Source organism: Megalopta genalis, chromosome 7 (assembly GCF_051020955.1).
Source record: "Megalopta genalis isolate 19385.01 chromosome 7, iyMegGena1_principal, whole genome shotgun sequence".
NCBI classification, from domain to species: domain Eukaryota; kingdom Metazoa; phylum Arthropoda; class Insecta; order Hymenoptera; family Halictidae; genus Megalopta; species Megalopta genalis.
The window spans coordinates 1,869,075-1,886,448 of NC_135019.1; the positions used below are offsets into that span (position 1 = coordinate 1,869,075).

Genomic DNA, 17,374 nt, shown 5'->3' on the forward strand with positions numbered 1-17,374 from the left:
ATCGAGGTGCAAGGCTTGAATAATCGTACCTTTTCTTCACAAATTGTTCATTTTTTTATTACAAGCTGAGCGTCAATTAGGGAGAATTTAGTGTACAAGCTGAGGCTCAATTAGGGAGACTTTTGGTATGTCTCCCTAATTGATGCACAAAAATGGACAATTTGGGAAGAGGAGATACGATTGTTCGAGCCTTGCAGCTCGTTATTATAGTTATTAACAATTCGTGACTGTAAAAATGAACCGCAAGGATCGAATAATCGTTTCTGCTCTTCCTAAATTGCCCATTTTTGTGGACAATCTGGACGTCAATTAAAGAGACATCATGTGAACAATGGAATTATTTTCTCAAGTTTCAAAATAAATATTTGTATTCCATTTTTGAATTTGTTGGCGTGATAAACGAAGCGTTAAAGGGTTATCTACTACAGTAAATTCTCGCAAATTGACCCTCAGCTTGTAAATAATAATTATTATTATTATTATGTTATATATTATGTAATTATTATTATTATTATGGTATTATTATTATATTATATATTATATTATTATTATTATTATGTTATTATTATTATATTATATATTATATTATTATTATTATTATTATTATTATATTATATTATTATTATTAACGATTATTCGAGGCCTGCTGCTCGTTTCCATAGTTACCGATTGCCAATAACCATAAAAACGAGCCGAATAATCGCACCTCCTTCTCCCAAATCGTCCATTTTCGTTTCCAAACAGGGCGCGGTCAATTAAGGATAAAAAGGTAAACGGAAGGGTGAATCTCGGAAGAAAACAGTTCGCTCTATAAATTACGAAATATATTATATAAAATCCGGTAATAAATTATTAAATACAATAATAAGTTAGAAATATACATTGTCTGGTATCTACACATTATAAGCATTTGCTCCGTAATACTGTACAGTAGAAGAGTTCGTTACAATTATTGTCTTTCATAAATACCTTAAGCGCTAATAGTGATCGCTGGTCCAGGACCATGCGAGAAAAGGGAGAAAAAAAGAAAAAGAAGAAAAAAGGTAAAAGAAAACAAGTTCCCACAACGGGAATTGTTTATCACAATTACGATTGCGCGCCGCCTTCGGTGCAAGGCGGGCTGAGAAGGTACCAACGTGGATGATCGATATAATAAATAATCGCTATTCTAAATAAATAAAAGCACGGCTCGCTCCGCGCGAATAAATAAATAAATGCTAAACGGCGAATGGATTAGTGATCGCAATAAATAAGACCGGTGAAATAAATAACCGAGAAGAATATCTAACCTGGGACCGTAACGCGCCAGGTTTCGTTTCGCAATGATTCGATTATCTTGAGCGATTATCGCGAATGACTCCGACGCAGCAGCAGCAGCAGCAGCAGCAGCGGCCGTTGTCTAGTCATGCGTATTGTAACACGGCCCTGGGTGCCGATCGCACGGCGATAAGGGCGCTAAGTCAATTTACGTCGTACATTCGGAATCGATTTACACGATTTTCGTCGATGGTGTCGCGCGCTTTATCGCGGACAATCCCCGTTTCTCGTTTTTTTCGCGCTTCAACGTTCGCCCCCCAACGTTCACCGACGTGTCTCGTTGCTCGGCCGTTCCTCTAATCGTTAAAAACGTGCCTCCATGCGTGCAGGTAGTCCCTGTACTTGAGGAGCACGCCCCAATCGCGGACGAGCCTTCTGGTGTCGTCGACGGGCTCTCGATCGGTGCTCTTCATGATGCTCCTCTCGACCCTGGTCGGCATCTCGAGGGCCGGCAGGGTGACGATGTTGGTCTCCACCTCGCAGAGCATCGCCGTCAAATAGGACTGCGTCGTCGCCAGCGCGTCGCGGATCTCCGCGTTCGTTTCGTCCGCCACCAATTCCTCGAAAGCCACCGCGAACTTCTGCAGGTCCGTGTGCATCTTCGGGTAGTGGCCTGCGATCTGCAATTCAAAGGGTAAATAATGTAATTGCACTCCGTTCGTTGTCTTCGACGATCGCGAATGTGCTCGGATCGAGACGGTTCGATCGAGAAGGTCTAAACAGCGGTTTTATTTCCTCTTTGCGATCGCGGCGCGATCGTTTATTTCGCGGTCGGAGGATTCGATCGAGTCTAGTTTTGTTGCTGATTGACGCACGAAAATTGGCGATCGTGGGTCAGAAAGGAGCAAACTATGGAAGCGGCAGACGGTGAAACCATTCGTCGATCAAATGATTATTCTGTTTATTTACTAATATTTGCTAATATTTAGTAATATCATTTACTAATATTTAGTAATATTATTACTAATATTTAATAATATTATTTAGTAATGTTATTACTATTATTTAGTAATATTATGTAGTAATATTATCACTAATATTTAGTAATATTATTTAGTAATATATGTAGTAATATTATCACTAATATTTAGTAATATTATTTAGTAATATATGTAGTAATATTGTCACTAATATTTAGCGATATTATTCAGTAATATTATCACTAATATTTAGCAATATTATTCAGTAATATTATCACTAATATTTAGTAATATTATTTAGTAATATATGTAGTAATATTATCACTAATATTTAGCAATATTATTCAGTAATATCATTACTAATATGTAGTAATATTATCACTCTAATATTTAGTAATATTATTCAGTAATATTATCACTAATATTCAGTAATATTATTTAACAATATTATCGCTAATATTTAGTAATATTATTTAGTAATATCAATACTAATATGTAGTAATATTATCACTAATATTTAGCAATATTATTCAGTAATATCATTACTAATATGTAGTAATGTTATCACTAATATCTCTAGCAATATTATTCAGTAATATTATCACTAATATTCAGTAATATTATTTAACAATATTATCACTAATATTTAGCAATATTATTCAATAATATCATTACTAATATGTAGTAATATTATCACTAATATTTTTAGCAATATTATTCAGTAATATTATCACTAATATTCAGTAATATTATTCAACAATATTACCGCTAATATGTAGTAACATTATTTACTAACATTATTACTAATATTCGGTACTTCTTATTTCGTGAAACGAACAGTTATTTATTTGCAGAAAAAATAAGAAACGGATCTATCGATTTTTCCCTTTCAAGTTTCTTCGAATAAGAGATGCGACGAGGGCTGCGAGAATTCTAGGATAATTCTCGGTCCATTTTTCCCGTCGGTAATTTAACGCCACAGGTTGTGGTACATTTATAACTTTCAAGAAATCTGTTTTGCAACGCACACGAAAAGAAATCAGAGATTTTGCAGTACGCCGGTAACCCGAGAAACGCACGGGGGTCGACAACATCTCGAACAATCTTTTGATTACGTTGTGTAGCATTCGTGTCGCTCTATTGTGCGCATCTTTCGAATCCCGCTCCATTTCGTCGCCACAATTTTTAACGCGACATTCCCGTCTCTTCGTCACGAAACAATTTCTCTGTTGCGATCTTCCCACGACGTCGCGCGCGCGCCTCTAAAACTCTTTCGCCGCCATTGTCGCGTAAGATTTTTTTAAGAATCTATTGTAATATACGAATCGCGACTTTTCCGCTAGTAAATTGAATAAATAATAGAATAAATAAATTTCGACGTTAGAATAATTTCAGCAGTTTGCTCGTAGAAAAATTGCGACAACGTTAAAAAAGGCAACAGAATAAACTGCATCGCGAACTTTCATCCATTTTCTCCGCGCTTAAATATAAAATAAATGCGCCGTGACAATTTTAGGTATGCGATAAACATTCTAAAAGGCTCGAACGAAGCGAATCTTTATTATTAACCTTCTACCCACGTCGTTGTAACAAAGAACATCCAGAGCCTGACGACGCGAAATGAAATTCAACGCGCGTCGAAAACTCGAGCTTCTAAAACTGCGAACGTACGATTTCGGTACTTAATGAAACAACTCCGCAAACGCCTCAGAGAGAAAGAAGAAAAAAGCTGTTCGAGCTTTCGAAGGAATCTTCGTGCTCGAAGTTCTCAATCGAACGAATTGAAATTTCTTCGAAACGCGTCGATCGAGCGAAAATTCGACTTGTGTCGAATATATTGACATATTCATAATTTTCTTTTTTTAAACATATTCCGTCGAATAGTGTTCGACTTATGTCAACGGCGCGACGCGGCGCGGCGTCGGCGAGCGAAAACTGGTAGCAAAGACGCGTCGTCGCTGGCCGGCAAAGGATGAATAGATGCGATTTCTCGAAGGGGGCGGAGGGGGGAGGAGGAGTAGGAGGAGGAGGAATGCCAGTGCAATATGTCAAGGACCGCGTGGTCTGCGGAACGTGCTGATGCGGAATGATTTCGCGGCCGGTGAAAGGGAGGCGGGGGAAGCGGTATAAATATCAGGGAGTACCGCGTTACGTTATCACGGGTGCGTTATCAGAGTGCACGCATCGCGGCGGACGACAAGCGTGATTACGCAGTCGCGCGACCCGGCTAACATGAGCGGGATGTACCCTGGACCTGCATTGCGCGCGCAAACTTCCCGAACAGCCGCGCGCGCTTCTGCTCGCCTGCTACTTTATAATAATTACCGTCTCATTAAAATTTGTTATTTAACGTTGCGTTAATTAATTGCAACGACGAATGGTCAAACCGATCGCGGACGGAAAATTGCGCGCGACTCCGTCGCGGCCCTCACCTGTCCCTCCTCGACGAGGATGCATCCGAGCAGCCTCTCTTCCGTTTCGACGCTCGCCCCGCGCCCCGATGAATATTTATAGGCGGCGGCCAGGCATGGGGCAGGCGGGGGAGCAGACGTTCTTAATAATCGCCGGCGACACAAAGGACGTTCGTTCGTTCGTTCGTTCGTTCCGATAATCCGCGGATCAACCGTTTCGCGGAGGGAGATTCGAAAGTTCGCGAGACTCGCGCGAATCCTCGCGCGCTCGGATACAATTTCGCGGTCGGAATCGACGGCAAATGTTTTACGGGGGATTTTTCGCGAAACTTGCCTCTCGTGAAATATGCCGAATCGATGCTTCGCGGCAAATAGAATATGAATCGTCGCTCGGGAAGTGCGCGGGACGCGACGCTCGAGCAAATTCGGCGCCGAGTAATCGACGAGATTTAGGCTCGCGCTTGAACGGCGATCTGCGATTTACCTTGCTAGAGACAGTAATGTCTCCCTAATTGACGCTGAGATTGTGCAGAAGAATGGACAATTTGGGAAGAGGAGATGCGATTATTCGAGCCCTGCAGCTCGTTTTTATAGTTGTTGACAATTTGTGACTATAAAAATGAACCGCAGGGCTCGAATAATCGTATCTTCTCTTCCCAAATTGTCCATTTTTATGGTCAATCAGAGAGATATATAGTCAATTAGAGAGACATTGCTGTATTCGGGCTAAGACTAAATGAGAGGATCGATTCTAATTTAGAAATAGAAGCGAACGGAAGAAAATTGACAGGGATCTAGACATTGTTTCGTGAACGTGTTGACCGCCGAGATTATTTTAAAGAAATCTGTTTAGGTCGCCAAGAGATTTCTCTTGAACAAATAAATAAATAATAATAACCGAGAAATAAGTGATTCTAATTTAGAAATAGAAGCGAACGAAAGAAAATCGACAGGGATCTAGACATTGTTTTGTGAACGCGTTGATCGCCGAGGTTACTTTAAAGAAATCTGTTTCGGTCGCCAAGAGATTTCTCTTGAACAAATAAATAAATAATAATAACCGAGAAATAAGTGATTCTAATTTAGAAATAGAAGCGAACGAAAGAAAATTGACAGGGATCTAGACATTGTTTCGTGAACGCGTTGATCGCCGAGGTTACTTTAAAGAAATCTGTTTCGGACGCCAAGAGATTTCTCTTAAAATAAATAACTAAACAATAATAACTGACAAATAAGTGCTAAATAAATCCTTTCCTTTAACAGTCTCGTCTACCAAATATTTCCTTCACTTTCCTCGTACACCGTTTCGCAAAATAAAAGTTGCGAGCAGTCTAAATAAATTCGGTCGACGAGTAAAACGATAAAAACGAGTCGAAGAACGATCATTTAAACGAATAACCAGGCTCAAAGGTGTTCGTAGCACTCTATTTCGAGAACAGGAGAATCAAATTTTCTTTCCATTCGGAAGAAACGAGCGAACTACACTACCAAACGTTCGCGTTTCGAAGTTCGATCGTGTACGAAACGTGACAAAGAAATGAAATAAATCGAACGGTGGATTATTCGTTAGCCTGACTTAGGGCTTGGTAGTTCTATCGTCGAGCCAGCAGAGAGACCCCTGTGTTCGCGGAGTAACGTTAGAAGAACGTCGCGACAGGCCAGAAACGTCGACCGCGAGAGTCTCTAGAGTTACAATCGAGAGATAGGCTTACCATTTGCGGCTTGGCGTCGACCAGCCTCTTGATTTTGTTCACGTCGTTCTTGCCGGGCACCCAGTTGGGGATGTATTGATGGTCGTGGACACCGATCCGAACCCTTTCGTACAGGTACTCGTAGTCGCGGTACAAGTAATCGGCCATGGTCAGCCGGTGCTGGAGCCTGAGGCGCTCCAAGCTGGACTTCACTTCCTCCTCGAAGTTCTCGATGGTCGCAAGCTCCATTTCGATCTCCTCGCCGCAGGGCAGGTGCCAGGACGGCACCGTCGATCTCGTGGATCGTCTCGGCATGCCGGAAACGGCCGCCAGAATCGACAACAATATGCAGGAACAACGGCCGATCATGCTTCGAACTTTGATCGCGGGGTCGGGGCACTGATTCGAGCGAGAGGAGACACCGACGATGAGATTTTACGCCGTGCGATAACGAATTGGATCGGACCGGAGCGTGCGCGTCGATGCTTACGATAAGCCCGAGATCGTGAACTGAGATTGTCAAACTCTCGTGGCTCGAGCTTATATATGCCATTGTATAAACAATCGGACGTACGCACGCACGATCGACGGTGGGGTGGCAGCTTACGTTTTGTCCAGTTTTTCAACGCGCCGCGTCGCGCCGCGCCGCGCGTCGACGGCCTGAGTCGACGTTTAGGGACGGAAACCAATTTTTTTCAACTTTCCGATTAACTCGACCGCGTTCCGTTCGCTTTTAGGAGATTCTTTAGGACGGCGATTAATCGCGGTGTTTTCTCATTGTTCGGTCGGTTCGAAGCTTTTCCGCGATAAATGTGAAATTTTCTTCGCAATTTTTAACGATAATTTCTATGCATGCCTGTGGATAATTTTAGATCCAATTTAGGGAAATTTAAACGGAAATTTAACGAAATATTATATTTGTATATTTTTGTATTAGAGATAATAGAAAATAGAAATACAGGAATATAACTACTGGTTGTTTTCGGTTAAATAATATAATAATAATATAATAATAAAATATAATAATATTATTATTATAATATAATAATAATATAATAATAAAATAATAATATTTCGTTCAAATATCGGCGAAAATGTAAAAGTTGCGTCATGTTTATAATTATTCGCAGCACTGTAGATGGCCTCCTCTTTAGTCGAAACACCCTATATATTAAAAAAAAAAGAACTTAACAAAATATCGTATTTGTATATTTCTATAAAATATAATATTAATATAATATTATTATAATATCGTGCACTCCGCTGCAAATCCCGCAAAAAAATTGTGCAGTTGGATTCAGGCGACCTCGGCGATAAAAATTAAGTGAGCAAAACGGAAACAGAAGAATTGAACTTCAAAAAAAAGTTCGAAAGTGAAAGCATTTTCAAGTATTTTAAAAAAGCTGCGTACAAATCGTCGCGTTGGCGAATAACAAAAGTTGCATGTTTACTCCCTTATTCTTTGAAAGTACAACTTTCCGGCTCCCTGATCTGAATCTTCATCGATCGCCGCACCGATTTAATTTCCGTTGATCGCTCAATTTTCGTCACGGAGGTCTCGATGAAAAGATCTACGCGATCTTTTCGCAGGAGAAATCTACGAAAATTTTCGGAATTTTCGCTGGAAATTGCGGACAGGTTTGCAGAAGTTTTCAGAAGAAGGAAAAGATCGGTTTTTACAGTAAATTCTCCCTAATTTTCCTTCAACTTGTTAACAAAAATGGATGAATTTGTGAACAGGAAATACGATTACTGAAGCCTCACGCCTCGTTTTGATAAACTCGAGGCTCGTACAATCGTGCCTCCTCTTCCGAAATATTATCCATTTTTGCGTGCAATCTGAAGCAAAATTCAGGAGAATTTATAGCATCGAAAGGAAGCATGATCCAAACGAGCAAAAAGAAATGCTACGAACGACGAACGCAGTCCTAAAATAACGAAAACTGCGAAACAGAAATCATGAACGATCATCGCGTCTTATCGTGCTACGAGCAATCGATATCAAGACGCTCGAAGCTCGATCATCGATCTCTCAATTAGGATGCAAAGCGAGTCCACAAATTATCCAAGCACCTGCAAGAAACGCGAGTTTCTCGCGCCGGTTTTTCGCCGCGAAATTCCCGAAAGACTTTCCACGTTGATTCAGCGTCGAAACAAAACGCATCGTCGCCTCTTATCATGCTACGAGCAATCGATATCAAGACGCTCGAAGCTCGATCATCGATCTCTCAATTAGGATGCAAAGCGAGTCCACAAATTATCCAAGCATCGACAAGAAACGCGAGTTTCTCGCGCCGGTTTTTCGCCGCGAAATTCCCGAAAGATTTGACTCCACGTTGATTTATTAGCGTCGAAGCAAAACGCATCATCGTCGCAACAATGATCGCTAATTGTGCAAACGGGCGACGCCTATCTGAATGACCGCGACGTTATTTACGAGCTGCAATCGATGCTGTGTCGCGACTGATTAGGCGTGTCGTATCTCCCGGACTGTAACGATCACGTTGTAATCAAATTCCTGTTCGAACGTTCAGCGCGCATTCTAATCGATCGGTGTGTACGCTTCTAATCGGCCGACCGATCTGCGAAATGAATTTAAAGAGCATAAATGGGATACTTTTCTTTTTTCAGCGGCTGCGGTCCCGCAAATGCATTTCCATAAGCCATTCATCGCTGTTCGAATTAATCAACGTTCCCATTGTACACGTCGCGGCTGGCGATTTTTGCGCGTTCATGACAAGCGCAATTATGAAAAAAAAAAAACGCTGGAAAACGCGTGTTTCAATAACACTTTGCCGGATACCTATTAATAAGGCATGATAGATTGTTCTGCTAATAGGGACTAATGGCGCGATACTAAATAATTAGCTCGAAATTGCAATCGCTGAGATTATTGGAAAAAATTCATAGACGCGTAGTCAATTACGAGTTGATCGATCTTTAAACGCTGTTACATATGTAACAATATATGCTGTTATAATATGTAAATGTAAATGGTTATTTATTTATATGTAAATGTTTCGATTTCAGTTTTTTAGTCGAGAAATCTGGTACAGCAATTTTTCCCTAATTCGCGCTAAGATTTTTATAATTATTATGATATTTATATATATTATATATATATAAATAATATATATTATAATATTTATAATTGTTATAATATTAAGAAGAAGAGTTTTTATAGTTATTGACATTCGGTGACCATAAAAGCGAGCCTCTTTCCAAATCGTCCATTTTTGTGCGCAATCTCAGCGCGAATTACGGAGAAATTACTGTAAACCGCTAGAAAAGTTCCGAATACGTTTCGATGACTTTTTTAAGCGCATATTGCAAAAAATCGAAAATTGAGAGAAGAAAGTTAAATCTCTGTGAGAACGGTATTTAAAAAAATTGCTCAGCTCAACAAAGTGGACAAAACTTTGCCAAGAATTATGAACAATGTAATTAAGAACTAGCCAATTTAATGAAGATATTAGGACAATAGCGCAGGCAACGAAAAATATCTATTAACCTAATTAGCTGTTTTCGACGAGCATACTCGTCGCGAAGAAACGGCGATATTTTGTCAAATACAGCCAACCGATTAAGTTAAGTGAACAAATAAATACTAATACAAACATAACAAAATAAATACTAACAAAATACTAACAAAATAAATACTAATAGTAGAATAAATAATTAAAGCAATCGTTTCATTACAACTTAGCAGTAACACATACACTCTTCAAAGAGATCGCTAATTAATTAAAAGAAGAAAAAGAAAAAAAGAGTATTCCATCAAAAATGATTCCGACACTCGAACAATCTAATATTTTTATTCTAGTCTTAATAAGATTATTATTTTAATCTATTAACCTCTCTAATATAATCTCTTTTTTTTACAAAAGCACAGCAATTTTCCCGAACGCTTCGGAATGGAAAAGAACGAGCTGGAGGAAGAAGAAGAGAAACATGCAATCGCGATAATAAAAACTGCATATAAACTTCTCTTATTTTGGGGTGCATTCGGAAACTGCGGCGCGACTATATCGACATCCAAATTTATCTGAGTGACGTGTTCGCGTAAACGCGAATAATACCTATCGGTTAAGCATCGGGAATTTCGCGAAACGTTTGTGTTCCCACGTTTCGACGTTCCCCGAAAAACCGACTATACCTGCCAGTTCCGTAAGCTCGTCGGAAGCGAGGATCCCGAGATCCCGACAGACGTTTTACGGGGGCATCGAGGCACACAGAAATGCACTCGCGCGGACTTCGCTCTATTTGCATTATGAATCAGTTGGGAATGCCGCGCGTCGCGCGAATTGTCATAACCCGTATAGAATCGCGGTTTGATCGCGGGCTAGTGTCAATAATCGAATCGAGCCGGTAGAATTACCGGTAACGCGCGCGAATCGTCATCGTTATACTAACCGCGGCTCCGTTCGTATTTTGCACTCGAAACTATTTCAACTGTAAATCTAGAATAATTTTTCTGACTTATAGTATTTTTATTTTATATGACAAAGTGCATTTTATGCATATGACGCTTTTCACAATCTTTTTAAATCTAAACTTTGCTAATGTAAAAATTATTTTAGAACGTGACATCGTAAATTTTAATAGTGCTTCAGAGTCACCACTCGAGTGCAAAGGGTTATTACGTACTATCATTCATATATATTATTATACATTCATATACATTATCCTTTTGCGCTCGAAGCTATTTCAACTGTAAATCTCTAGAATAATTTTTCTGACTTATAGTACTTTTATTTTATATGACAAAGTGCATTTTATGCATATGACGCTTTTCACAATCTTTTTAAATCTAAACTTTGCTAATGTAAAAATTATTTTAGAACGTGACATCGTAAATTTTAATAGTGCTTCAGAGTCACCACTCGAGTGCAAAGGGTTATTATGTACTATCATTCATATATATTATTATACATTCATATACATTATCCTTTTGCGCTCGAAGCTATTTCAACTGTAAATCTAGAATAATTTTTCTGACCTATAGTATTTTTATTTTATATGACGGAGTGCATTTTATGCATATGAAATTGGTTCTTGCGACTCACACAACGGTTAGGGTCTTAACAATCTTTTTAAATCTAAACTTTGCCAATGTAAAAATTATTTTAGAACGTGACATCGTAAATTTTAATAGCGCTTTAGAGTCGCCACTCGAGTGCAAAGGGTTATTATATACTATCATTCATATATATTATTATATATTCATATATATTATTCCTTTGCGCTCGAAACTATTTCAACTGTAAATCTAGAATAATTTTTCTGACTTATAGTATTTTTATTTTATATGACGGAGTGCATTTTATGCATATGAAATTGGTTCTTGCGAATCACACAACGGTTAGGGTCTTAACAATCTTTTTAAATCTAAGCTTTGCCAATGTAAAAATTATTTTAGAACGTGACATCGTAAATTTTAATGGTGCCTCAGAGTCACCACTCGAGTGCAAAGGGTTAACGTTGCGATACTGGCTTCTGTTCGTCTTTTCTGGTCGTCTCTCGCCTCCAGAATTCTCCGGCGACTTGTAAAAAGGTGGTCTGTCTGAACTTTTTTAAGTGAATTCGACTCGATTATACGATCCGAACTAAATCGAAGCGAACCGCGATTTAGCGAACCGCTGAATCAGTGAAGTTAATTGTATAATATATTCGAAAATATTAAACGTATCAATCTCGAGTTAAACAACGTGGTCTTGGTTCTTGAATAAATAAAAATAAATAACGCAACGTGATCCGAGTTATCGAATAAATCGAATGAATTACACGGTCTGTACTAAATTACTAAATCGATGAATTTAATTTACTCTAATATATTGAGTAAAACAATTTAGTAACAAATAAATAATAATAATAATAATAATAATACATAATTTAGTGTAACAAATAAATTTAATAGCACACATTGACACACTTTCGGATTACCAGAAATTGCTATTGCATTGCTATTTATAAATAACGAGATCCTATTAATCGAGATTCTGCAAAGCTTATATATAGCTTAGCATATATATATATATATATAAGCTTTAAATAGAATATAAATTAATAATAATTAATTTTAATATCTAAAAAATTGTAAATAAATTTGTCTAAAAAAAAAGAAAAAAACGAAATTCGTGGACGTATACGCGAAGAAAATATTGGGAAGTTTTTCGGGAGACTTCGAGTTTTTATCGAGGCTCGTAGAAAATTACGGTTTTTTTTATCGGCGACTTTGCTTCGCGAATGAATTTGTTTTGTTAAAATGACGGTTGGAAGTGCTCGGTGGCGGCGGCAGATATTTTTGAAGATACCGGTACGGCTCGCCATCTTTTTTCGAAGCGAAACGGAAAAAGGAGGCTGTAGGAAAAACTGACGTCAGGCGGTCAATAGTTTCGCGTTTATGGCCGGCCCACAGATGAGAGCGCAAAAACTAGCGACGAAGACGACGCGTAAGTCTTACGTAGTAAGGTACACGCGTTCTACGTCTACGCAAGTTCTACGTAAACCGAATATACACCATATAAGGCGATACTATAATTAGACGAACGGGGATTCCGCCGGACTAAGATTAGATCTCTTACACAGCATTAGGACGCGCGCGACGAAATTCCGGCTACGATCGTCTCTTTGTGTATAATAAAATTCTGGAGACATAAACTGTATCTTATTTTCCATACTTGCGTGCGAAACTCCGTGGTATTAAATTGTTGGACACTCATTTTTTCTATAATATATATACTTCAATTTTCCTATAATATCTATGTTTAATTTTTTCTATATGTATATATTTCTTTTCTATAATATATATATTTCATTTTTTTTCTGTAATATATATATTTCATTTTTTTTATAATATATATATTTCACTTTTTTCTGTAATATATACATCTCATTTTTTCTACGATATATGTATATATTTCATTTTTTATATAACTTTATGCAAATAAATTTTACAACGAATTGCGAAACTTTGCGTCTTTCAAATTTCAAATATTAAAACAACGGAATGGTTTTTCACAGACAAAAGCGTAAATAAATTAGAAATGCACAATCATGAGATTTAGGGGGGGGGGGTAGTTAATATCATACAGATTAGATATTTTTGATCCCTTCAGAAATTTGATATCCTTTTTAATAATTATTGAGTTGGCAACTAAGTAATTGCCGATTTGTTCAATGAAATTAAAATTTTTTTTTTACTTGGAACGAAGTTTAATTTGTAATGTATTTTCCATTTTGTTCGATGACCTTTTGCCATCTCTCTGACAACTTGAAAATTCCACGCTCGTAGAAAGTCTGATCCTTTTCGGCCGAAAACTGAGTTAAGCGAGATTTTACAGCGTCATCGTCGTTAAAAGTTTTACCACGAATGGAGTTGTCCAAGGATCGAAATAAGTGGTAATCCGATGGTGCGAGATCAGGGCTATATGGTGGGTGTAACATCGATTCCCAACCAATATCCATCAATTTTTGTCGAGTGGACAAAGACGTGTGCGGCCTAGCATTGTCCTGCTGGAAAATGACACCTTTACGATTGACCAATTCTGCTCGCTTTTCCTTGACCGCTGCATTCAATTTGTCCAGTTGCTAACATTCACGGATAATAAAAAATAACATAATAATAATAATAATAATAATAATAATAATAATAATAATAATAATAATAATAATAATAATAATAATAATAATAATTTTATAATATTACATTTACGGATATCATAAAAATGGGAGTGAGAGACATCTATAACTGAAATCGGCAATTACTTAGTTGCCAACCCAATATTATAGGTCAAATAATATATTCTTAGAATATTGCAAGAAAATACTCTGTTCACAATAAATTATTACTGATATATTGTAAAAAATACAGTGTTAGCAATTGGTGTCATAAATCATTCTGATTTGTTCCGAAAACGTATCTATTCCTTAACTTCTCTTCGATTCTTTTTACGTTAACGCGAAAGTATCCTTTAATTATACAAGATTCGACTGCATTTTACATATTGTTCTCGCTTCATTAATTGTACTCTTTTTCGACATGATTCGGTGAAGAATGGAAAATTAGTTTCTTTATAATTTGATTAAACGTTTGAATAACGTCGAAATGTACCATAAATACAGAGACCGAAATTACAGTAAATTCTCCCTAATTTAATAATAACAATACTATTATTATATTATATTATATATTATATATATATGTATATATTATATTATATTATATATTATTATATTATTATATTATTACATTATTATATTTTTAGATTGGAAATGCGATAAATGCATTCAGATCTGCAATTCAATTATAGTTTAAATATATGTGTATGTATAGGTTAGTATAGGGAGCAATGAATATTGACTACAACCTTTCAACCCTTCGTGGACTCCTGATACTGGAGGCAGCCGTTCAAGAGACCCTTCGTGCCGATCGATAAAGCTCGCGAATTTATTTTGCAATGAATTATTTACAGTCCAAACGTTTCGCAATTTCGCGCAAGAAAATTTAATTATCGAATGGAACAGTGAAATTTAAAATACTAAATATTACGTTTCTCTTTGTAAAACTGTTTACAATTTGCAAGAATCAACAGGAGCATTAAGTTAACGAACGTACAAAATTAAAATCGATATCCGAGATTCCAGATGCGAAATGGAACGGTAAAATAATATTTAAACAAATTGAGTCATCATCAAATTAATATTTTATTAATCCGGGCAACATCATCTCGATCGCGTACAGTTAGTGAAAAATTGTGGTGCTCGCAAATTAATTCGCATTTTTCAGTATCCCATTACTGTGGCCACCACCGCGCGCCGCAAGTTTAGTGAACCTGATATGCCATTATCTTGCAGCGCACCTATACATTTTTCGCGAGCCATCATCGATAACGATCGTCAGCTCGCGAGAACACATCGACCGCTTATTAAACCCTGGTCGAATTGATTAAATAGCGGCATTATAAACAGGGAAACAATTATTTTCTTTGAACATATTTTACTCGAGAATGTTTCTAAGAAGCTCTGCCAAAATTATTTCCATTTACTTTATAAATCCCGTCGATACAATTTCCCATAAGGGGTAAATAGTATTCCGACGATACCGTTGTAATAAATAAAGAAATTAATAATTATTGTTAACGACATTTTTCGCTATTCGATCAGAAAATTATTTAAAAGTTATACTTACCGAAGAAAAACAGTGGCCGACCTATATGTATGTTGCATTCTGAAAATAATGGGACTGATTTTGTTTGGACTCCTTTCGCCATTTTTATTACAAATTATGATTTTCTGTAAAATTATAATTTCAATCGTTTCGACGATTTAACCTCGGAGAATTTTCTCGAGAACAAGACTCGAAAAAGTATATGCAATGGTGGAAAATTGGAGATACAGTAAATTCTCTCTAATTAACGCTCAGATTGTGCACAAAAAAAGGATAATTTGGGAAGAGGAGGTACGATTAATCGAGCCTTGCGGCTCGTTTTTATAATTGTTGATATATATAATAATAAATATACAGGGTGTTCCACAATTATTTTAACAGCCGAAAATGAGGGGTAGCTGAGGTCATCCTAAGTAACTTTTTCCTTTGCGAAAATGCAATCTGCGGCTTTGTTTACGAGTCATTATATAATTATATATATATATAATTTATAATATATAATAAATAAAAATAAATAAGTAATATAATATATTATATATAATTATATAATATATTATAATATAATATAATATAATATAATATATATATGTATAACAGTTGATATGTATAATAATTGATATGCACAACGATTGAGGTATATATATAATAATAAATAACTTTGCGGCCGATGTTTACAGTTCCCGAATTGTTCATTTTTGTGCGCAATCTCAGCGTGAATTAGGCAAAAATTTACTGTAATTGATTCACGTAAACTTTAACAAAATGTCACATCGATGCAAATTTTTGTAAAAAAAAAACGAGGTTTAAATCGAGAAGTGTGAAATTTTAGACGAAAGGTTTAAAGCATAAATTATTGTTCCATTTTGTTGGAGGGGGGAGGGAGAGGGAATAACATCGCGCATGGATCAGCTCAATATAAAAACATTGAATTTATTCGAGTCGATTACACAAGTACAGAAATGACAAATAAATAATAAATGCGATGGTAACGTGATACAATAAATAAAAACCGTAACGCTACTGTACGTGTTTTACGTGTAAGCCACAATAAATATACCTACTACGTATACTTGATAAAATGCAAATGGGGGAAGAGAGTCCTGTTACGATATCTACTAGAGTGCCGCGTGTATAAAAAACGTTTTTTTTTCCAGTATCACGTCACGTGTGAATACCAAGTACAAAAATATCTAACTTTAAAGTACGCATGTACGGCTAAGTACCGGTTCAATGCGAAACATTGATTGTCATATCTTCTTCAAGTCGACGATACGCATGCATCTTTTCCCATAGAAAAATCATTCTTAATACGGTAAATGGTCCCTCGATAGACGCGTCTTTAACCCTAGAAGAGGTGTGCGCGCGTAGGTCTCTCCCTCTCTCTAAGTACATCCGATCCGAACTTAAGGAAACGAACAAAAGACGGCGAACGAACGCCTTTTGGAAACGTTGGCAAAACGGCTGTTGATCTTTCGCCGTCGTTTCCACGTTCGAGACGCTCGAAAGCAACTATAATAAGCAGACTGCGGATCTCCGCGCAAAATCAATATTTTTCTGTACTCGAACACAGACAGACAGACAGACAGACAGACAGACAGACGTTCATTTCTTCCCACAGCTTCCATCTCTCGAATTAATAAATCGAGAATCGATACGGCGGCGTTCCGTAACGCTTGAATAATGGACTTTCGAGCAGAAGTCGTTCATTTTTTACCGACAGACATTAAAGCGACTCGCATATTTGTTCCACTTAGCCCTGAGAAATTGTCAGATTTATTCGTTCGAATTCCATGTTAAAAAGTTTCTGTAATTTATCTCGACTCTCCTTAATTTTACTTAGAAAATACTCGAACAAATTTGCGAATC

The 17,374-nt window shown here is 37.1% G+C and overlaps 1 protein-coding gene across 1 annotated transcript; it reads right to left on the reverse strand.

The window, feature by feature from the left end:
- Positions 1-852: 852 nt before the first annotated feature.
- LOC117218558 (uncharacterized) lies at positions 853-6,835 on the reverse strand. The gene is made up of 2 exons (XM_033467058.2): positions 6,361-6,835; positions 853-1,937 (listed from the first exon to the last, which is right to left on the reverse strand). The coding sequence occupies exons 1-2, from the start codon at positions 6,706-6,708 to the stop codon at positions 1,614-1,616; spliced, it is 672 nt and encodes a 223-aa protein (XP_033322949.1). The 5' UTR covers positions 6,709-6,835; the 3' UTR covers positions 853-1,613.
- Positions 6,836-17,374: the final 10,539 nt, after the last annotated feature.